The 23,814-nt window shown below is 34.7% G+C and overlaps 1 protein-coding gene across 36 annotated transcripts in view; it reads left to right on the forward strand.

Moving 5' to 3' along the window:
- Positions 1-23,814, forward strand: part of PTPRD (protein tyrosine phosphatase receptor type D) — a 2,174,486-nt gene that overhangs the window by 1,981,682 nt on the left and 168,990 nt on the right. For 14 of the 36 annotated variants that reach the window (XM_036854271.1, XM_036854269.1, XM_036854273.1 and 11 more), the window contains 7 exons: positions 75-344; positions 3,089-3,670; positions 13,648-13,781; positions 16,357-16,501; positions 19,725-20,030; positions 20,951-21,144; positions 23,634-23,660. In XM_036854271.1, coding sequence (XP_036710166.1) covers positions 75-344; positions 3,089-3,670; positions 13,648-13,781; positions 16,357-16,501; positions 19,725-20,030; positions 20,951-21,144; positions 23,634-23,660 — 1,658 coding nt within the window. The remainder of the gene's footprint in view (positions 1-74; positions 345-3,088; positions 3,671-13,647; positions 13,782-16,356; positions 16,502-19,724; positions 20,031-20,950; positions 21,145-23,633; positions 23,661-23,814) is intronic. The other 22 variants (XM_036854294.1, XM_036854295.1, XM_036854296.1 and 19 more) reach the window with 4 other exon arrangements.

Consider the following 23,814-nt stretch of genomic DNA (forward strand, 5'->3'; position numbering starts at 1 on the left):
CATGTCATGTGTTAAATCAAGCCGCTTTTTCTTGCCTTGTATATTTTATCATCTTCCCTTGTGTTTTGTTCCAGTTCGCCGTGTCCCACCAAGATTCTCTATCCCACCCACTAATCACGAAATCATGCCAGGTGGAAGTGTTAATATCACCTGTGTCGCTGTGGGGTCACCAATGCCTTATGTGAAGTGGATGTTGGGGGCAGAAGATCTGACACCTGAAGATGATATGCCAATAGGAAGAAATGTCCTAGAACTGAATGATGTAAGACAGTCAGCAAATTATACCTGTGTTGCTATGTCGACACTGGGTGTCATTGAAGCAATAGCCCAGATCACTGTCAAAGGTATGCTCAGTGGTTCATGCTTGGAGGATCTGGGTACCCTCAAGTCAGCTGACTAATGCCTCTACAAAGTCTCTCCTTGGAATTCTAAAATGTATCAATTTATTGGTCATTGTTTCAGATATCATAGTCCAATCATATCTGTGGTATCATGTAAGATACACATATCTAGGTAGGCAGATTCTCTCTTAGAAGTATTGACAGCCTAAGTCATGCTAATCATCAGAATATTTAACCAAAGGCCAGGCTCAGGCACTAACAGGTCAGGATGAGGCATGCTCGACATAGTCAGCCTTTATGGTCGGAATGATGTGTACAGGTTTTATATTTATCCAGAACCTTGGGAAGAGGCACATGACAAAAAAATCCAAATAAGTGTTAATAAATGCTCAAAATTCCAGAAGACAAAGGGGAAAAAAAAAGAGAGTTGAAATCAACATGGCCTAATAATAGATGCTTTAAATTTTTGATAGGCCCTACCATTAAAAATCAAAATGCAAGTGTGATTATATTCTGTTTTAGCTCTCACCTCGTGTAAGTGAAGTGCTCAACAAATATTCTTTTCTTGAGACAAGTGTGCTGACTATAACCGAAGTACTATATTCCATGGTTACTTTTGAATCAAAGGGGGTAAAAAATGAGTGTGTGAGGGTACCAGTTGTTTTTATACAGTGTTTATAGAATTTTAGAAAACTTTCACAAAATGAGTCAGTCTGAGGGTGACTTTAGGTTCCTGCAAATGTCTGGAGCTATTGCAAAGTGAACACAAGTTGTCTTCCCCTTCTAGGAAGTGTGATCCTAAAAAAATGCAGCACACGTTGTAATAGGTGTCATATTTTCGACCAAGTGCATATACCTAATGTATACCATATCAAATCAATAATGTGACATAAGACAAGGTACACAGCATTTTCAACATTTAGTCATTTAAAATAGTAATGTTTTATTGCATATTATTATGGTATTAGGCCTAGTATTCTCCATACATGACAGATACAAAACCTGTACTGCATAATCAGTGTGACTTAGCGAAACTAAGAGTATCTGTTAAATATCAGTAAACACATCTTTAATTAGCAATATTTCTACTTGCCTGAAGAATACAGAAAGACATCTAGGGAAAATTCAGATCATACACTTCCTTGAAAAATGCCAGGCCAGAATACTGAAATAAATGTCTTTCTATTATTATTTTCAGCAAAATCCCTTGGCCAAATATTATCATTCCATGGTTCTTAGAGTAATCTGCAAATATTGAATTGTCTTTCCCATACTAACCATTTCAGCTTTAAATATTTGAAGGTTTACTAAAGACCCTCAAGAATTCAAAAGCAGGAGTCACACTAAACTAATGTTTTGTTCAGTTTCTTTGTTCTCCTGACTCTTGCTGCTTCCCTACCCCCACCACCACAAACATAAATAAATAAATCATAAGGGTGGATCTTGAAGGCAAGAAGTGAATCAAAACAAAAATCACCTTAAAGAGAGAAAGGACTCCTTTATTCAGGTAGTCGTTTCACAGTGCTATTAAAAACCTACTCAGGACTAGACAGTGTTCTAGGTATTGGGGATATAGCATTAATTAAGTACAAGTTTGCTAATCTTGAAAAGTTACCATTGTAGGGAGTGTTGTATTTTTTGCCTTTAAGTTGACAAGGAAAAGAGGAGTACTAAGGAGCTGATTATATGAGTGTTACCTTCTGAGTTTTCTCTAAAAATTCAGCTTGTGAAACTCTCCTTTCTTCCCTAACATCACTACCTTTCAGAATCACTGTCCGGGTGAGGCCACCTGTGTAGATGGTTTGTAGGCTTCATTAGTAGCATTTTGAGTTGTGCTTTTCTGCTAAAAAGAATGAACGAGATTTCTAAAATATAGATTTAATTGCAAATGTTTGTCACATAGCTGTAATCTGATATTACTGATGTTGGATATAGAATACATATTATGACAATAAAATAAAATACTTTAAAAAGTGATTTGTGAATAGACTTTAGCTCCTTCAGCATATTTTGAATATTAAGTAAAAAGCGTGAATTTGAAATTGTTTGATTTGAAATTACTATTCTTTATTACCTTAAAATTATTGGTCAGATTATTTATTAAAAAATATATAGTAATGTTGCTTATGTCTTACATCTTAAAAACAAAATGGCTACTCTTCTTTTACAACAATTTAATACCATTTCATTTTATATCTAAAATTGTGTTCTTTTTGATGTTTATTGGCATTTAGTTATATCATTTTTTTGAAGCAAGGGTCTCATGGGCCAAGCTTGTGGTTATAATAATTGTAATCATTGGAACTACTGTTTTCTGAGGGTGCCAGATACATATTAAGAGCATTACTGGATTAGCTCATTAATCTTCACCATAAGCTCATGAAATACAGTTACCCAACTGTACAGTACAATTCCAATAATACAATTTTGCCTATTTTTCACATGAGAAAACTAAAGCAAAGAGAACTTAAGCAACACATCCAGGATCTCATAGCTAATAAGTGGTGAATTTGGATACAAGCCCAAAAATACAATGCTATAATACACTTCTAGTAAACTGAGATTTGTCACCTAAGCATGTCTTACTGTACTTCCTGACCACTCGGAAAACCGTCCTTTGCTGTGATTTCATCTAATTAAATCTTTACTAGGTACATAATTCTGTCATTCTAATAGCAGAGTTTATGGATTCTTGTGATTTCGTAAAAGTGATGGGTATTCACTGTCTTTTTTTTCCTCCCTGTAAGCCTTACCCAAACCTCCAGGAACTCCTGTCGTGACTGAGAGCACAGCTACAAGCATCACACTGACATGGGACTCTGGGAACCCTGAGCCTGTCTCTTACTACATCATTCAGCATAAACCTAAAAATTCTGAAGAACCTTACAAAGAAATTGATGGGGTGGCGACCACACGCTACAGTGTCGCTGGACTAAGTCCCTACTCAGATTACGAATTCAGGGTTGTTGCTGTCAATAACATCGGGCGGGGGCCTCCCAGTGAGCCCGTGCTAACACAGACCTCAGAGCAAGCGCCGTCCAGTGCCCCCAGGGATGTCCAGGCGCGGATGTTGAGTTCAACCACCATTTTGGTACAGTGGAAGGAACCTGAAGAGCCAAATGGACAGATTCAAGGATACCGAGTTTATTATACAATGGATCCCACTCAGCATGTTAACAACTGGATGAAACACAATGTAGCTGACAGCCAAATCACTACTATTGGCAACTTAGTGCCCCAGAAAACGTATTCTGTCAAAGTCCTGGCTTTTACCTCAATTGGAGATGGTCCTCTTTCAAGTGACATACAAGTCATCACTCAGACAGGAGGTAAGTCTGGTTCTGGATGGGGAGTAGGGTAGAAGGGAGCTGGTACTAAGAAATGGCAAGGACAAAAACAAAGAACAAAATAGTATAAGTTTTAATTTTTGAGATTTAGAGTTTCTAAGTAAGGAGTTAGGCATATGGAAAGGAACAGGCATGGACACTGAAAGACTATAAATAATACAGTCCTTTTAAAAGGGGGATGCATTTAGCGTCCTTTCTTTTTTTTTTAATTGAAATATGGTTGCTGTATAATATTACATGGGTTTCAAGTGTATAATATAGTGATTCACAATTTTTAAAGTTTATGCTCCATTTATAGTTATTATAAAATATTGGCTATATTCCCCATGCTGTACAATATACCCTTGTAGCTTATTTTATACCTAATAGTTTGTACCTCTTACTCTCGTACCCCTATATGTAGCATCCTTTCTTTTTAATTTGTACCCAAATGACTTGAAGACTTTCTGCAGGAGTTGGATAAATGCATCCCCCATGCAGCATTTTGAGAATAGAAGAACTGTGCTTCTTTGTATTAGCAACTCCGATAGAATAGTCCCAAAATTTATTTAATTTGTGAAGGAGCGGATGGTTCAAGATAAAGTTAAAAATAAAACCATTTGTCAGGGGACCTTGGATATTTAAATGGCTTATATTTGCCAGGAAGCAACTTGCTTAAAAATGAATATTCCCTTAATGTTCTTTTCTTTTTTTCTTTGTATGGCCTCAGGGATAAAGAAAGACAGTTACCAAGATCTAAGATCAAACTTTGGGGCCTTATTCACCCATTTTCCTGGGTATTAGAGCAGACGCCAAACTATTTTATGAAGAAAAACTTGGCCTTTCCCGTAGTTTTATTTTCATAAGAGGTTATCAAACTTCTCTGGTCTTGGATTCAAAGTGATCAGTTTTGTCGTGGGATGGGAATAAACCATAGCAGCTATCTTCTTAAGTTTATTCTTGAATATCTGAGAGCTATTCATTTGACTCCTTATTGTCTTGGTACCTCTTAAACTTGCATTAATCTGTGAGTGTTTTGGTGGCCTGCCATTCGTCTGTTCTGAGAATCCACATAAGAACCATGTTGTTGGAGATGGTATCTATAATCTGTAGTCATAACTCATAGGTAATTCTGGGAATGAGTTAATGAATATTCTCAGGTGTCAGAACTAGATACACTTATGTTTAACCACTGACTTGTTTTTATGTTGTGGGCTTCGTGAATCTTCAGGCTGAGGACGTTTACCTATATGCCTTGGCTACTAGGAACCTCAGAGCATGTTTATAGCTTGCCTGGCTTTATTTTATTTTCATACTGTTATTTGGTTCTTACTGGTTTGTTCATGGATTTATCCCTTTTTCTAATATCAAAAAACTACAGAGTGTTTTATCATAATTATACTGAAAATCATCCATATACCTTCCCTATTTGGCTTTTTCATTTCTTCTGTGTTTATTTGTTATATTAATATGCATAAAAATATTGTAGATTAATTTTTCCATAAGTTTCTCATTGGAAAATGTAGAAATCAGTGAATCTTGTTCTTTTTCTTGACTGAAAGTAGTCAACTGTTAAGAGATTATTTTTTTATTATACTATTTTAGCAGCTCCATAACCATTAAAGGATATAAGAAAGTCTATAGGAAGAGTATATACCTATACTCCACTTTTAGGTTTTTGGTGTTTCAGCTTTGATATTTTAAAAATCCCTGATCTTGGAGTAACATAACCAGGGTTTGAATCCCAAACTACCATTTTTAGCTCCGTATCCTTGGACAAATTACTTCATCTCTCTGAACTTCTGTTTTCTCATCTAAAATAATAACCACCTTATAGAGGTTAGTGGTAGTGGTTTTTTTTCTAAGGCTGCCATACAAAATACCACTTACTGGAGGAATTTATCGTCTTGCAGTTCTAGTGATTAGAAGTTCAAGAACAAAGTGTCAGCAGGATTGGTTCCTTCTGATAGCTGTGAGGGAGATGCTGGGCCTCCCGCCTAGCTTTTGGTGGTTTGCTGGTAGTCTTGGCTGTTCCTTGGCTTGTGGAAGCATCACCCTGATCTCTGCCTTCATGGTCCCATGGCATTCTCCCTAAGCGCTTGTCTCTTGCGTCCAAATTTCCCTTTTTTATAAGATACCAGTCATAATGGATTAGGGTCTAACCTAATGATATCATCTTGACTAATTACATCTGCAACAATCCTATTTCCAAATAAGGTCATTTTCTCAGATTCTTGGTGTTAGGAATTCAACATATGAATTTTTGTGGGACACACTTCAACCCGTAACAAGGCTATCGATTAGATAATGGATAGAAATATTTTATAACTTCAGTAATATATAATCATCATCATAATAATAACTGCCATATGCTGGAAACTCTGCTAATAGGTGTATTAATTCTTACTGCTCAATTAGGTAGATGTGGAATTATCTCATTTGCCAATGAGTAAATTGAGGATCGATGAAGGTAAAAAGATTCAGGAACTTCCTTTGGGTCATAGGTTCCATTCAGGAACTTCCTTTGGGTCATTAAGTGGACACTCTAGATACTTTTAAGCACCATTATCTTTTAAATTAATAATTTGCTAATGTCTTATTTTTGGTGCCTACTAGGTTTTAGTGCCCACTAGGTGCTCAATAAATGAGTAGAGGCAGGAAACACAGGGTGTCATGTATTCATATCTCTATTCAAGAATTATATATGGGACTTCCCTGGTGGTGCAGTGGTTAAGAATCCGCCTGCCAATGCAGGGGACGCAGGTTCGAGCCCTGGTCCGGGAAGATCCCACATGCTGCGGAGCAACTAAGCCTGTGCACCACAACTCCTGAGCCTGTGCTCTAGAGCCTGTGAGCCACAACTACTGAAGCCTGCATGCCTAGAGCCCATGCTCTGCAACAAGAGAAGCCACCGCAATGAGAAGCCCGCTCACTGCAACAAAGAGTAGCCCCCGCTCGCCGCAACTAGAGAAAGCCCTCGTGCAGCAAAGAAGACCCAACGCAGCCAAAAATAAATAAATAAATTTATTTTTTTTAAAAAAGAATTATATATGATTTACATCTGAAATACTTGAGGTGGCTATTAGGTTATCCCAGTGCAGAAGTACATTAAACCATTTAGATATTTTAAAAAAAGAAAAAAAAGTTAATCTAAAAGAAGTAGAAGGAATACCTTTTTTATAGAAAGTTATGATACTCAGTCACTAAGTTTGGCTCTTAATTTTCTAACTACAAATTTAAGCATACAAATCTATAGCGTTTCATAATATTATTTTCTTATGACAGAAGGATTTAGCTATCTAAGAAACCAAATAATTACTGAAACTAAATTCAACCGAAACATAAGAATCCTTGAGAATCATGAGAATCCTTATATTCAGAACACGAAATGACAGTAATGCTTTCAGTCACAGTTTAATGAAAGATACAGAACTGATGTTTAAATAGATCATATTGTGTTTTTCTGTATTACCAGGGGACATAATGTAACATAAATCATAACTCAGTGAAGGTAACATTGTGACAGGAGCAATTGAGTTAATGTGATCCAGGGACTCCGGACCTAAAAAAAAATCTAGATGAATGGATTACAGATGCATTAAAATAGCTGTTCTCAATCTCTGTTTAACTTTTTTTACATTAAGATATTTCCAAGAACCTTCCATAATAATTGTAATTTTAATACCCATTGATTGAGAAGATATATAATGACATAATGACTTGTGCCTGCCGAGATCAATAGGCTAAGAAAACCTTCCAAAATGGCACAATGATTTGATCTGTTCTCTAGGCTTAATTAACAAAGGCCATTTGATGTTAGTGGGCACCTGCCAAATACAATGATGTTAGTTCTGATATAATTAATCCTGAGCTGTTCCTGACCAGCTAATTCATAGGATCACTGCTAGGCAAAGACATAAAACCATTATGAAATATTCTTTTAGTTAGGTTATATAAAATTTAAGTTTATGATTCTTCTCACTACAACTTTATCTTTTCCAAACCTACAAAAATTTACTGATCAATAACATGCATGAACTTCTCAAATATTTTAATTTCATATACACAGAGATACACATTTTTGTCTACTTTATCTAAAAGGTATACGTTTCATTTTATTATCTTTAACTCCCTGACAGTAATATTCCTATTTTTGTTTAAAATCAGACTCTGCAGAAACAGTATTTAGAAATAAAGTGAGTTTAAGAGAGACATTATTACTTTTGATCTTATCTAAGATTATTGTCACATGTATTGATATAAATGGAGGATGGATGTAAGTTTGTATATTTCTGGGAATATAGAAAGTCAAAATATGATCTATGTTATAGTCAGTAATATATCCCCTTAATTATGAATATTAGTACAGATGAAAATATTAAGTAATCTTTACATGGTTTTAAATATGAAAAGATTTTGGTTAAAATGATTATTTTCTAGAAATATTGGTTAATCTTCCAAGTTTTCCATAGCTTTAACTTCTGGCATTATAGTGACTTGCAACTAATTCACCTTGAAAATACGTGGACGATATGGCCATTGACAAGGGAAGTATTTATGTTGTGCTAGAAAAAAGTCTCTGCTATGCTATGAAAAAACACATTCGGGAAGGATGTCTTATATAGTTTTCTCTTGTACGTAATTATAATAAGAACATAGGGTAACTATATTTTACAAAAGAAGTACAAATAAAACTCTGATAAGGAAATGTAATAAATTAACATCTTAAACCTAATGCACTAAAATAAATGTTGCTTGTTGTTCCTGCTAATTGGAGGCATTCTAAAGCTGTTAAATCCTAATGTGTGTCTTTTTCTGAACTTTCTTTAGAAAACATATCTTACCTCTAATTCTTCTATGCATTTAATAGATTCTTGGGGAAAGTACTGATTTATATGTACACACCTTAGTAGTATAGGTCTTTGGAAGGAAAATAATTATACACATTTAATAAATAAATATTAATGAGTAGCATCAACTTTAAACATTTTGAAGAAGCAAAATTGTTATAAAACTATGACATTTTAGAGACATTGTGCTTTAGGTTTCCAGTACTTTATAAACCATTTCATTACTATATATCAACAGGCCTGTATAAGCAAACTAGAAAAGACTGATTTCCAATAGCAAAAATTATGAGCCCCATTTGAATTCTTTCTCTAAATAGTTTTAGCAATGAGTAAAGGAGTGCTGGTTGTAAATACAACTGTAATAAAATTTTAACTTTTTCTTATTGATGTTTAATGACAGTTGAGAGTAAGATTTGTGCAGGTGCTTGTGTATTAAGTACTTATTTTGTCAATGATATATCTGCGGCACTTACAAATCAGACTCCTTGTTTGAATTTTGTTTTGTTTTGTTTTACTACCACTATAATTCTGGCTGTTGCTTTTATTGTTGTTATTATCATTTGTCAATATGCTAGATACTCACATTTTAAAATATGTACCTTATTAGAGCACTAGATATTTTAGAAATAATGTGTTTTTTAGTCTTTTTGGTAATGTTTCACATTTATATTACGGTGAGGTGAAATTGTTTTTTAGCCATTTTATATGTGCTAACCCCTTTCTCTTCAGAGATATTCCCTAAAATTTAGTCAGATATTGATCTCTTCCAATATTATCAGAGTTCAGATGACATGCAGATTTTCTTCTTGTTTCTTATTCATTCTCCATTCTCTGTGAGTTACCTTCAGATATATGGAGTATAATAGTATTACTACTCAAATATTTTCCATTTCTCAATGGGGTTATAATCTTATTTTAGGGAATTGATAGCTCATATTTGTATTTCCTTGTGGACATTAAATAAGCAATCAAGAAGAAGGATATAACAACACTTTACCAAATATAAGGATTTCTTAAATATAATTTTAAAGAAAAATTTGTGTTCCTACTTTTCTTTCCTCTTTCCACATCTAAATTCTATTGGTTTATGGTCAACATTAACACATCTTTTTGTAATGTAGATGATTGCACTAAGGTTTCTGGATGGGTTCTTTCTATTCTCCTGTGTGTTTTCCAGAATCTCAGATTTTTCCGTAAAATTTGGTTAATTGATGAGGAAAACGCTACAGCACAGAAAAGCTCTTAAATAAAAGAAAAATAAAATATATATAGAAAAACATGAAGTAAGTGAAGATAAAAGAATGTCAGTAAGTTTGAGGTGTCAAGACTGTGGGAGCATTAAATATACATACAGGACTTCCCTGCTGGCTCAGTGGTTAAGAACCCGCCTGCCAATGCAGGGGACACGGGTTCGAGCCCTGGTCTGGGAAGATCCCACATGCCGTGAAGCAACTAAGCCCGTGCGCCACAACTACTGAGCCTGCGCTCTAGAGCCCACGTGCCACAACTACTGAGCCCGCGTGCCTAGAGCCTGTGCTCTGCAACAAGAGAAGCCACCACAATGAGAAGCCCACGCACCGCAATGAAGAGTAGCCCCCGCTCGCCGCAACTAGAGAAAGCCCGTGCGTAGCAACGAAGACCCAACACAACCAAAAGTAAATAAATTTTAAAAATAATAATAATAAATAAATAAATATACATACATACAAATATCTATATCTATCTATCTATGGGGGGGGAGTGGGAGGAAGAGAGTAAGGGAGGGAGGGAAGGAGGGAGAAGGGATATGGAGAAAACAAATATAAATGTTAATAGAACCTTTGTAGCCACAGTATTTGGTATAAAAATCTAACTGACAGATGATGAAGTATTCCCTGTGTCTCCAAGTGGCACAGAGAAAATAAATATGACAGTTTGGAGTCCACTAAAGTGTTTTCTTGTAAACAGATATTATGATCATTAAGACTATTATGTTTGGGGAATGTATAAATAAATACATTAATTTCACAGCTTTTTTCTTTTCCTTTGAAGCCTCAGCTTCATTGTGGTTGTTTCAGTAATGACTAAATGATCCTGAGGAAGCAACGTCTTTAGGTGAATCCACAATTCCCAAGAAAGTCTGAGTAGCGTCACCCTTAAGACACGTATAGGCATAGAGCCTGATACAATAAAAAGATCTTTTAAAGCCCTGGTCCTTATGCTGGATTTTGTCTGTAGACACATTTTGCCTGATACAGTGTTTTTCAGTTAATTTCGACTAATTCAATTTATTTCCGATTGTAAAAAATTAAAAGATTTTACCTAGAAGATTCATTATCAACTTCTGCTGAAAAATCAGAAGCTTGGGCAAGACTGGACCCACATTCCACACGGCAGCCGTGTCCTGGCTCTGAGTATCACTAACTCCTTCTGGGGTCCCAGGCACTGCCCCGTTGACCCTGGGCCTGCATGGCCTCTGCGCTCATCTAAGTCATCTGCCTGGCACCTCTAGGCATTGGTGTTTCGACCACAAGTTTAAAATCTATTAAATTCCCCTCCAGACCACTTCAAAAGAAGACGATGTTGAAAGCAGAGGAGGAGAACCCTGTTTGTATTATTCGAAGAGACTCACCATCCAGTCGTGTGGCCACTTCCTACTTACTTTGTCCAAAAATAAAATGAACAGTACACCGTCTGAGACTTTGATGTAGCTGTTTCATTATTTAGAAGGAGAGAGCTCTGAATAGAACTAAACAGAATTAGAGAATTAAAGGAAGTGTGTGGCACTAAACAAGGATGAAACATTGAGACCTACCAGGAACTTGTTTGAGACAAATTAAAAGCAAAAAGTTTAAGTAAGAAAAAGTTAATTGGATTCCCACAATGTTTTCAATCACTGTCACTCAATTTATTATTAGCCTTAGCAGGGAGGAAATACGTAACAAGCAATTATTATCCTGAGAGCAGCCCTTCAACACTGTCCATGTTTTTAATTCTTGACAGCACTTTATTTGGTTTGGTTTAAGTCAGAAGTTATCACAAGGTGTTCTTCTTTCCCAGACGTGTGGAAGTTGGGGAAAGAAAAAGGGAATAAAACTAGAGAAAAAGAAGTGACTGCATACATATGCATAGGCGTGTGTATTTTTAGGCTGAGAAGACCTTTCATGATCCGAATATTAGAATCCAATCATAATTTCCCCATCTGATCATTCTTGGCTTCCATTGTGGCTCTTGCCTGTGATATTGGTATTTTCTTTTTAGAAGTAATGTATTTTCTATTTGTTTTGCTATTTGCCTGATTGTTTTTCTTATTTCCCTCTGTTCTACCTTCTCTTGCTCTTGATCTTTTATCTTCTTTTGTCTCTACCTGTCACCTCTCAGTCTGAATGATTGTGTTAGGTCACCCACTGGGCAGGTACTTAAAAAAAAAAAAAGATACTCAGTTCAGAAAGTACATTCCTGGAGGCATCAAATTAATGAGTATCTCAAGGCCTGTGATATGGAAGGAGAGAAAGGAAAATGAATGAAATTAGAAATATGAAGCACTGATTATTGGTGGCCTTAAGCATCAGTCCAAACATGAGTGTGTGCACGTGTACACACACACACACACATACACACACATACACATACACAGATTCACAGGTTAACAGACCAGAGGAATGAAATGATGATTAGGGATTGATTCCAGAAACCATTGTAGACCCCTTTAGATTTTAATCTTTTTTTAAACAAAAGGCATTTTTTTTCATCATGCTACAGAGAGATGACTATAGAAAGAAAAGAAAGTAATGCATTTTAAATCTCCAAAGACCTTCTTTCTGGTGAAAATGATGCTTTAGGTATTGTTTAAGAAATTGATGTCATACATCAGCTACAAGTTATATTATTTGTATATGTTTTTGAATGTTCACGCTCATTTGCCAAAAATACTTTAGATGTTCTTTACACCTCTGGTGTGAAGTATTATTCTTGTTTTTTACAAATATACACGGAATTCTCATGTGAACTTGTGGGAATATGGACATATGTTCAGCTATGGCACTTTGGAACATACCGCAATATCCGGGGTAATGATCAAAATATTTAATGGCCACTAAGGCATGGGCACCAACCAATTAGAGTAGACATTGGCTGAGAACAATGTAAGTAAGAGTAGCTGTGCTACTGATGCCCTGAAGTGCATTAGCCTTGTGCATAATGGATAGAGGACCTCGTGGGATTAGTTGCTAACTAGGAGGTTGGGGTTAGTAAAATTTATTCTAATTCAACATTTGGGTAAGATGCTTTCAACTGGATTGATGTCCCATTCTTGATTACATATGATATATAGCTCTTCCAAATTGTCTATTGCATGGATTACATGACTAATACGAGAATTATAGATGACCTCTGTTAAATTCCTATATTTGTGATAATAAGTGTATTCTATACACTTTTCAACTTGTATAGTAATTTAGCTCCATCTCACTAGGGACAATATTAAATTTATATTGTGTCTAGTGTATTAATGCATGTTAAATTCATTTAGAGATTAGAAAGAATTGTTAGTTTTTTTAATTCTCTCTCTTTTTTTTTTTTTTTACATCTTTTTAAAACGTGGGTTGGTAAGAAAAAAATGCTAATGATTCTGCTTGCCTGTAGGTTTTGTTAATGGAGTAAAGGTGGGATTTTATAAACCTAATTGGAAATAATTTTAAAAGTAAACTGTAGCGTTAGAGAATAAGTTCCCACTCAGTTGTAAAAGAACAATAGCTTTTATGTTTTTAACAATTGGTGTGACTTAGGCAATATTTATCCCAAGTGCTTTATATAACTAATCACATTTATTACTTACAATGATATTATAAAGTAAATATAATTCTTAAAGTTGAATTCAGAGACTGATATATTCTACATTTGCTAATTCCACATCTTGCATATATATTAAACCACTCAGGGACAAGCACAGTATTTATAACATTGTTCTTGTCCCTTAAAGGAGGAAAAATGGGCTTTATATTGACAGGCTAACTTGGACAATGTAAGGAACCTAGCTCTCCATTAAGCTAATATGTGCAGACACTGAGTGAAAAGTTTAAACAGTTAATGAAAGAACTTCTGAATATTTCTGGTGATGGTGAGCTCACTCCTTTGCCTCCCTTATTTTAGTGCCAGGGCAGCCACTAAACTTCAAGGCAGAACCTGAATCCGAAACAAGTATTTTGCTCTCTTGGACGCCTCCACGTTCAGACACCATCGCCAACTATGAACTGGTCTACAAAGATGGGGAGCATGGAAAGGAGGTAGGACTGTGCTTTTCGCCTTGTCGTCATTCTCTACACCCAAGCACTGCTCGCATTTTGTGTACTTGCCCAAGTTCTGTTAAAAGGTCAGATATCTACAGAGGACCTTGGTGGAAAAGATTTATTCATCAAAAGGGAAGCTTGACCAAAAACACAGAAAGAGTATTTGGAGACTTGCTGGGCTTAGGACAAAAGAAACAAAAAACAGCTATTGTCCGTAATGGAAATTTCTTTTTTTAATTCAGGTTTCTAAGTTACTTATGGAAGTATCTGCTTGTAAAAGAATATACTCCTTGAGATTTGGGGATTTCCTTTCTTTGTCTTCTGCATTAAAATGCTTAAGTCACTGTTAACACATGACTAAGTGAGCTCCAAGGCTTTGGGTAGATGAATTTGTCTAAACTGGTTTCAGAGAAAGATGCCCCATAGCAAATGTTTGTTTGTATGCCAATGATTGTTTGATATGAATGTGAAAATACATATATATATATATATATATATATATGGTTTGAGTATGTTACACAAATAAAATAACAGACTGTGGAAGGCTAGAAATTGTTAATAGTTACTGAAAAGAGAAATAAAAATCAAAATAACTAACACATACATTAACGGGCACTATAATAATGGTTTCACACATATTAAGTTAATCCTTACGGTAGTGCTTTGAGTCAGCCTCTATTATTAATCTATTTCACATATTATAACAAAATGGAGACACGGAAAAAACTAAATAATTTGCCCAAAGCCTCATACTACTGAATGGTAGAGCTGGAATTTGAATCTAGACAATTTCCAGAATCTGTGTTCTTAACCATTAGGATATACTGGCCCTTCGGTATACTTTGAATAGATTATTTAAATCAGTATTAAGATACATCTAATATTTTCAGAAAGGGATAGTAATAAATATGTTTCTTTTGTTATCGTAAAACCCATTAAGGGGAACATTAGGACAAAAAAGTTGGTAAAACTATATGTGAAAACTCAATCCACGAAGCCATTTTGTTATACCTCTTAGCATTCTTTATCTTAAAAATATCTTCACAAAGCAAAACAGCCCCTAAGTTCTAAAAAAGAATACCTTTCTTAAATACTCACATACTAAATGAACTATTACCAACCAATTAACTTGTGGCTCATCATTTTGAATGCTATAATACATTAATATGCTACTGTAAACTTCTATTTTATTACATCTCTTTGAAGTGAGCAGAATCTCCAAAGACCAGGTTCTAAAAGCAATGCTTTTAGATTTAGCTAACAAAGCTGATACAAATTAATCACTCAAAAAGTTCTAGAACTGAAGTGCTGATATAACGTAAAGTACTCGTGTTACAACTGTTGGTGTTTGTAATAAGACATAAATTAGCATTAAATTATTTTAAATACTTACCATTACCCAACTAAAAAACAAATAAAATAAAAACAGTTAAGAGAGTGGCAGTCCTTTGGAAACGCTATGGATACTTGACTATTGGCATACCTACTCTGCTTTACAATTGTTTATTTAGGAAATTCCTTTTTTTCTTGTTATTTGGTAAATCTAAAATTTCTGAAAATTTTGTATTTGCAAGCCAGAACACCCTAGGGGTGTATTCTCTAGTTTTATATCTGAATCGCCCTTGACTGATTTCTGTTTGTGTGAACAGCAAATGCTATTTGATAAAAAGCCTTATGAGATTATTGATGCCATTACTAGACTACATAATAGCATGCATTTTAAGGTTTACTACAGGCTCATGTTCAATCTGAGATTGACTACCCATAGATAGCTATATCTTTGCTAAAATGCAAAGGCAGATTTCAATCATGAAAATAAGTTACAACATTCAATTAAAAAAAACCTTATTTCAAAAGCCCTTTATGATGTTAAAAGTTATAGAAGAGTTTGTGATTTCTTTTTTCTAGCTGTAGGTTCTATATTCACAAAGAAAGGAAGTGTTAAAATTAATTTGAACTCAACCTGGGGTAACAGTATAGTTTCATATACATTATCTAGCTTTCTTCAGTAACTGACATCTGATTTTTATTCCCTCAGGCCTTGGCAATTTCAGATCTCTTTCATAACAGCCTCATGTGAACTGTATGCCGGTTTCCATTGTTACTTCCGGCCATATTTTCTTTGCCCCTATTTACGTTGCAGACGGTCACGGGAGATGAGCTAGACATCTCTTCAAATGGAATGTTAGGCATAAGCCATTGTCAGGGGCGGGGGTCAGTTTCCATTGTGGGCAGTGTCACCGCAACACACATGACTTAAAGGTTGAATGCATTCATGGGTGGTGGGCCTCTCACTCCCTCTTATCTGATGCATTTGGAAAACTGTGTCATCGTTAGATAGATCCCCGACTTCTTTTTTCCAGTTGTCTTATTTGTTGTAGAAACTTGCCCTTTTAAACTGGTATCTTCATTATGTAATTCCCCTAGTTGATACTCACTGTTGATTCTGTTTGTGATATTTTGATGACATTATAACCCTGATGACAGAAATCTGATGTTCTGGGCAGTGTGATAAAAATATATGCACAAATCTTAATGAAGATGACCAAGGTCCCTTGTTACTTATCCACAGCAACGGATTACCATTGAGCCAGGGACATCTTATAGGCTGCAAGGGCTGAGACCAAACAGCTTGTACTACTTCCGTCTGGCTGCACGCTCTCCCCAAGGCCTGGGTGCTTCCACAGCTGAAATATCAGCCAGAACCATGCAGTCAAGTAGGTGTCTTTCTTTATTTACTTTCTGCCCTTTTCTTCACTAGGAGGCGTTGCGAGCTTTTATCCCCACCAACAACAAACCTGCTAATTAATATTTAATAGTTGGTAGTCTCTATATGAGCAAGTGTCCAGTTTGGGGGATTAGAGCACCATGACCTTGGTTTTCAGACTGGGTCCAAATGACAGATCCCATTCTCCCACTTCCAAAATTGAAAGACATTCAGAGAAGGTAGGAAACCTACTTGAGAAAAATGGGTAAAGGAGTTGGATCAGTCTCCATTTAATGAATTATAAAGCTGTAAAGCAAAATTCAGATTGAGGACTCTGCAAAATAATCAGAGGAGAGCTTAGCAAACTAAAGAGACAGGAAAAGACCAAACTTTTATCTTTTTTAAGCACACAGGTTTTAACTTTGCTGATGACCAAGTCTTCAAGTCATGTATTTTTTCTTAGTTTGCTGTTAACTTTGCAAGTAGTTCATGTGGAAATTTGGAACATTCACAGAAAATCTGTATTTGTACAAATTTAGGAACAATGGAATAATCACAAGTATATTTGCAATCCTAAATTGTATTTTGTTTCCTCAGGTTCAAATTCTTTTTGGGACTGTTACTCTAAAGCATAGCTGTGTTTATCACAATGGAGTTCATTGTGTCTAGGGGAGATTGTTTTGCATAAAGCATTATATGGCAGGTTGTTTTTGATGGAAAGTTTGGTGGCTTATAACACTATTGTTTGCTCTTTATTAATAAGTTTCTATAATTAGTCTATTAACCATTTACCTTGAATTGAACAGTTTTATGGACTTATTTCCTTAGATTTTTAAAATATTTTACATTTTATATGTGATTTTTTAAATTTTTATATGTCATTTTATCTAGTGACATAGATATGTATAAAATGAATACGTTGAATTTTATAAAGAGAATGCTCTATTGACCTGATTTTTAGACCTATCAGCAAACATGAAATTTACGTTTTTTTAGAAGATGAATTTCCTTTCATATAAGCAAGTCTTCCATCGTTTCATTTTCTATAGATACTTGAAATCTTTCAGGGTTTTTGATGATAAAATTAATATTTTTCCTCAACACATGATTATTCATATGAAAAGCATTAGGATTCTGTTGCTTAATCCCTTACTGATTATAGCTTATTCCCATAAAATTTCTTTTCTTTTAAAACTGAAGCATGTAAATCAATGCAGTATTGTATGTCTCCTTTGAATTCCAGGCAGGCTAATAAGTAATATTGCAGAAGATAATTCTTAAAATCAGACACTTAATTAAAAGAAATGTGACATGCTTTAATATTATATTTTGCATGGTTCACAAACTTGACTGTTTTGCATACACACACATATATATTCATACATACATACTTACATACAAAGAGACAGAATGGACTTTTTATAGACACATCAAAAGCTTATCCACTCTTTATTTTATTAAGGTTTCAAGTGGTGTTACATATACTTTCACAGAATAGGAGGTCTGAAGGTAGGAATGTAGTGAAAACCAAATCAGTTTTTTAAAAAGAATTACAAATGAGTCTTTGCTGTTACATGAGCAACTCAATTTATTATGAATGATAATGCATATAAAATAGTTTCGTAATTTGAAAGATAAGAACCTTTAGTCAGAATCAATAAAAATGATCTTGTGATTTTTGCAAACCTTATACCAAATTTATAAGGCTGTTTTATGAGGATTTCCTTTTTGTCTGTACAAGGATCTTTTCATTTTGATTGCCTGTAATGAAGAACACAAGACATGTAAATTAAGAAAGACTGATGATCGTCTAAATAATCAGATACACCTGACACTACATAATGTTAAGGCTCACAAAGTGTAAAGAAATACCCAAACTACATGTTCAAATACAAAAAATTAGAAATGATTTACTCATTCTACCATATATATTGCCTTATATCAAAAATATATATATATATGCAAACATATATTCATATATCATCCCAATTCTTTGTTCTTCTTTAGGAATATATATTATTAACTTTAAAAATAATTTATGATAACAGTCACATTGCTCTTTATTGCTTTTAATTTTTTTTCAAATAATGATATGTTTGATTTATTTGATGGAAAATAATTGCTCAGAAGGTGACTAGTTTATTTTAGAATGGGCAGGAAGCAAGTTTATCTTTTAACTCTTAGGTAAATCCTACTTTATATGAATAATTATGTACAAAATGAAAAGAGCTATGTACAAAATGAAAGATAAGTCGTATCTTTTCCAGATGGTTCTCAGGATTTTTTTTAAACAGTTCTTTTTAATGGCTATGTTATTGACATTTTGTAAGGGATAGATGATTTTTATTGATTTTACCAAAATTTGCTGGTGGGATCTAATTCTTCACTAGCAATGGTGTCTCAAGAAGAGCTATAATTTTAAAAAAGCTGGAAGCTGACATAGGGTAAGTACAAGTTACAGTCAGAATCAACCAGCCTGACATTACCCTCGGGTAGGTAAATCCTGGACTATTCATTTTCATCCTTTTATCGTTCTGCATGCTCACTGTATATGGGCTATGATCAATGTTAGGTTAACACTTGTCGTTAAAACTGGTCAGAAGACTCCGTTTTTCAGATAGTCAGAGGGAACCCTTTTATGTTTGTTGGGCTTTTATTTATCTCCCTTCTTAAAAAATTGGAATTGGTGGAAGGGCATCCAACAGTTATTGCCACTTTTCACACTTAAGAACCTTCTCACAAATGAATACTATTTAGGAATTGCCCTCATTTTAGAATGCAGTAGTGAAAGCTTGAAATGGCGTCTCTTAAACATCATCAGACTCTCATGTAATAAATCTTGTACTGTTTGCAGCTTTTTTGAAGTTCGATAGTCTGTGTAATAGGGCTGGGGAATACTGAGGGATTGTTTTAGAAGAAGAATTTAAATTGCAGGTAGGTAATTTTATTTGAGGCTCTGTTATCTTAAGGTTTCATTTTCACATATTCCCCCCACCCATTATTTAACAATTATTTTTGGTCATTTATTCATTTTTTGGTTTATTCATATTACTAAGCCAAGGTACATAAATTTATCTTTAAAAATTTACTTTAAGTTTCAAAGCCTTATTTTTGTTTTGTTGCCCTATTGTTCATTTATTTATTTTTGCCTTTTCTTTTGTTTTATCATTTTTTTTTTCCAACCACTCCTGTCCTTTCACTCAAACCCTCCTTTAACTCACTACCAAAATAAGAGCCGTCAGCTCCTCCTCAAGACATTAGTTGCACCAGCCCAAGTTCCACTAGTATTTTGGTAAGTTGGCAACCTCCACCAGTGGAAAAACAGAATGGCATTATTACTGAATACTCCATCAAGTATACCGCAGTGGATGGAGAAGATGACAAACCTCATGAGATTTTGGGAATACCTTCGGACACTACCAAATACCTTTTGGAACAGCTGGAAAAATGGACTGAGTACCGGATCACTGTGACAGCCCACACAGATGTCGGCCCTGGCCCTGAGAGCTTGTCCGTGTTGATTCGAACCGATGAAGATGGTATGTTGCCTCTGCTACGTCAGTTTGCACCCTTCTGCCACAGTCTTGGTCTGCTGTCTTTTGATAGGCTAACAGTAATGCATTTTTCTCTGCTCATTTTTTTTACCCAGCATCGCTGTAACTTCAGTGGTTTTTGCCAGAGACCTATCTTTGCTACGGCCTGGGCATTTTTTTTTTTTTTAACTTTTTTAATCTCAACACAGTAATTTGCTTCCTTTTAAAAGAACAGTTTGCTCCTATGACCTTGCAATCCAGGCCCTTCTCTGTACCTCCATCTAAAGTCTTCTGCATATTTCTTGGTTTTTGTAGTCACTTCTTTTACATTTTGAAGTTAACTTTTCAAAAGTGCCTTCTTATCTTCTTGTTGCCTTTTTGTCTTGCACATTTCAGAGACACTGATGCTCGACATTCAATTTTTGGCATCTGTTGTATGGAATACCTTTGATATGAGAAAAAAATAAAGAAGAAAATCCATATAATCAAGAATCTTTTTTATTCTGCTAAAAAGAAACCTTAAAAAAAAACACACACACACAACAATCAACAACCAGTTTTTGTTATTATTTCAATGCTATACTTCTTTGTGCTTTAATGCTTTGAACCTCAAAGCATCTTCCTTGGCTTTTGTACATTTTTTACATGTTTTTCTATTTCTCTGATACTCTTTTTTTCTTCCATTTTTTTTTTTTTTTTTTTTTTTTTTGGCATCGGTCATGTTTTTTGATCTTTTCTTAAAAGGTAGAGCAGATTGGTTGAGCATTTTCCTTGGTTGAAAATGTTTGTATTCCACAAAGGAAACATAGTGGGTCTGCCTTTTTTTTTTTTTTTTTTTTTTTTTTTTTAAACCTAAGTAAAGAAAATGCTCTGACTGGGTGGGACAAGTGCCTATAATTTTCTTTTATCCAATGATGTTGTTCCAGTTCCTAGTGGTCCTCCTCGCAAAGTCGAGGTAGAGGCTGTCAACTCAACATCTGTTAAAGTCTCATGGCGCTCACCTGTGCCCAATAAACAGCATGGCCAGATAAGAGGATACCAGGTGCATTATGTGAGGATGGAAAATGGTGAACCCAAGGGCCAGCCCATGCTGAAGGATGTCATGCTGGCTGACGCACAGGTAAGCCTCTGAAATTGCATATGTATATTTTTATAGGATACATTTATTTTAGTCTGTACCTTAAAATGGACCCCATTTTAATTTTTTTGGCATGTTAAAACTCCTATACAAAATTCTAGCTTTTTTTAAAAGTTGAATTACAGTTGATTTACAGTGTTGTGTTAATTTCTGCTGTACAGTGAAGTGATTCAGTAATACATATATATACATTCATTTTTTATATTCTTTTCAATTATGGTTTATGACAGGATATTGGATATAGTTCTCTGTGCTATACAGTAGGACCTTGTTGTTTATCCATTCTCTGTATAATGGTTTGCATCTGCTAATCCCAAACTCCCACTCTATCCTTCCCCCACTCCGCCTCCCAACCTTGGCAACTACAAGTGTGTTCTCTGTGTCTGTAGTCTGTTTCGTAGATAAGTTCACAAAATTCTAGCTTTCAAAACACATGATCCATATTTACCTTCTCAATCAGAGTTGACTTCAAGTGAGGAAGTGAATTGAAATGACACATCTGATTAAAAACATGTAACTGTTTTCTTAAAATACAGATGTACGGCTCTACAGCTATATCTGAGTTTGCCTTTCTGACTTCAAAAAAATTGGTTGACTTAATTAAATCAAAGGGAAGAATTTCAAACAGCAATTTTGCTGATAAATCTACTTTCCGCTGTGCTAAAAGTATTTGGAACTAAGTTGATCTAATTCTAAATGTATGATTTCTTCCACTGAAGAATAGACATTCTTATTCAGGGAAAGGTATCCAGATAGTATTTTATTTAGTATTTCTTTGCCAAATTACATATCTAATGAAAATAATTGTTTCATTTCCCAGAAAATGAAGATAATGACAATGATAAAAATTAGAGTGTCTCAGGGTATTGATGAGATGCCCTATGCTGAGCCAAATTAATAAAACTATTAAGAGTAGTTGAGAAAGTGAGAAATTCTATCAACCCTAAGGCAGTGATTTACAACCATGTAGTCACAAGTTGGTTTTGTAATATGCTGTTTAAAACAGAACATTAATTTTTTTTTTCAGTTTTTAAAAATAAATTAGAAGTGATTCAAAGACAGTACCATAATAAATCTACCTATACATATTTTTCTGAAAGGGAGAGGAAGATTTCAGTTAAGAACTGCCCTACTGGAGATTATACATAACCCATGGACTAGCTTACCTATGCTTGTTCCAATAGCGATGGGGTATTAGGAATAGGGGAGTGCTTTGCTTATCCAGCAAATTGGTAGCTGGGCATGGAAATGGATGGGATTAGTGAAAATTTGAAGCTATTTCAATTGAAAATTCCTTCCTTTGCATGCAAGTGGGGAAGATTATGAACAAAGTTGAAAACTGCTGTGCCAGATTGCCAAATTTTGCCTTCTTTTCTCTGTGAAGATAACAGGGCTATAAAGGGCCCTGTTTTTTTACCCCAAAGTCTTTACTTTGTATTTACTCCAAAGTCTTAATATAATCAACTCACAAAGGTACTTATGTTTGCTTCAGTTTCAAAACATTCTAACTAAAGGGGTCTGGCTTAGTGACTAATTTATCTTCCTCAAATACAGTTGTATGGTTTTGGTTTGAAGGCCATTTCTATAAATTTAGTTGGAAATTCATAGTGTCCCTTAAGACTCTGGAAAAGGACCATTGACTTGCTTTTTTGTAAATATTTATTTTGTACTGCCCATAAAATAGAAAGTTCTTATAGTATAAAATTAATAAGGCCTTAACTGCTTACGTTTTATTTGGTGCATCTGCAATTATGAGAAATAAAATGATACGACCATCATGCTTTGATGTCCTTCTTCAGTTCATAGATAATCTTACATTATAGAACTGTAGTTCTGTTGCTGTTTTCATTGGGAATATGGTAGTTAGTGAAATTATATGATACAAAATGCCTTAAATATCAACTCAATCTTTTTTTTTTTTTTCTCCTCTTCTACTTTGGCCTTTCTTTATTATTTTGCTGATTTTCTTTGTGGTGTTGTTTTGGTTTTTGGTTTGTTTGGTTTTTGCTCATTTCATGTTCTCTTTAACTATTCATTGAATTTTTTTTGCATCTTACAGGACTTCACTGGGACTGTACATTTTCAATATTAATGAAAGGTGTTCATCTAAATAGTGACTTGAGTTCTGTAACCTAGATAGAAATCAAAATAAATGTCACAACGTAGTGTGCATCAGCTTTTTGCTATGCCTTATTGATTCATTCCAATGAACCATGCATTAAAAAAAATTAGCCAGTTTTAGTGGTAACAACATAGAACATATTTACTTTTAACTTCTCAATTAGGAATGAAGGTGGCAGCATAACACACATATACTCTTTGGAATTTTATTGTACACACCTCTTCAGTTGCTTATTTCTTCTATTTTTTTTAATCTAAGGAGGACACCATTGCCTTTATCAGGCTACAAATTTCTCTTCATTTCTTTTTATTTTGTTTCCCTCCTCCCCAACCTTCTTAATCTCAATCAGTGGGAATTTGATGATACTACTGAACATGTGAGTAATTTTGGGCTGCTTTTTCAAAACAGATTATAAATGGTCGTTTTTTCTGATACCCCTCTTTCATTTATTTGTACTATGTCATCACAATTTGCTTGGATGCATGAACTAACAAATTATTTTTTAAAGTACTTCCACTATGTGGTACACT

This window comes from Balaenoptera musculus, chromosome 6 (assembly GCF_009873245.2).
Source record: "Balaenoptera musculus isolate JJ_BM4_2016_0621 chromosome 6, mBalMus1.pri.v3, whole genome shotgun sequence".
Taxonomy (NCBI): domain Eukaryota; kingdom Metazoa; phylum Chordata; class Mammalia; order Artiodactyla; family Balaenopteridae; genus Balaenoptera; species Balaenoptera musculus.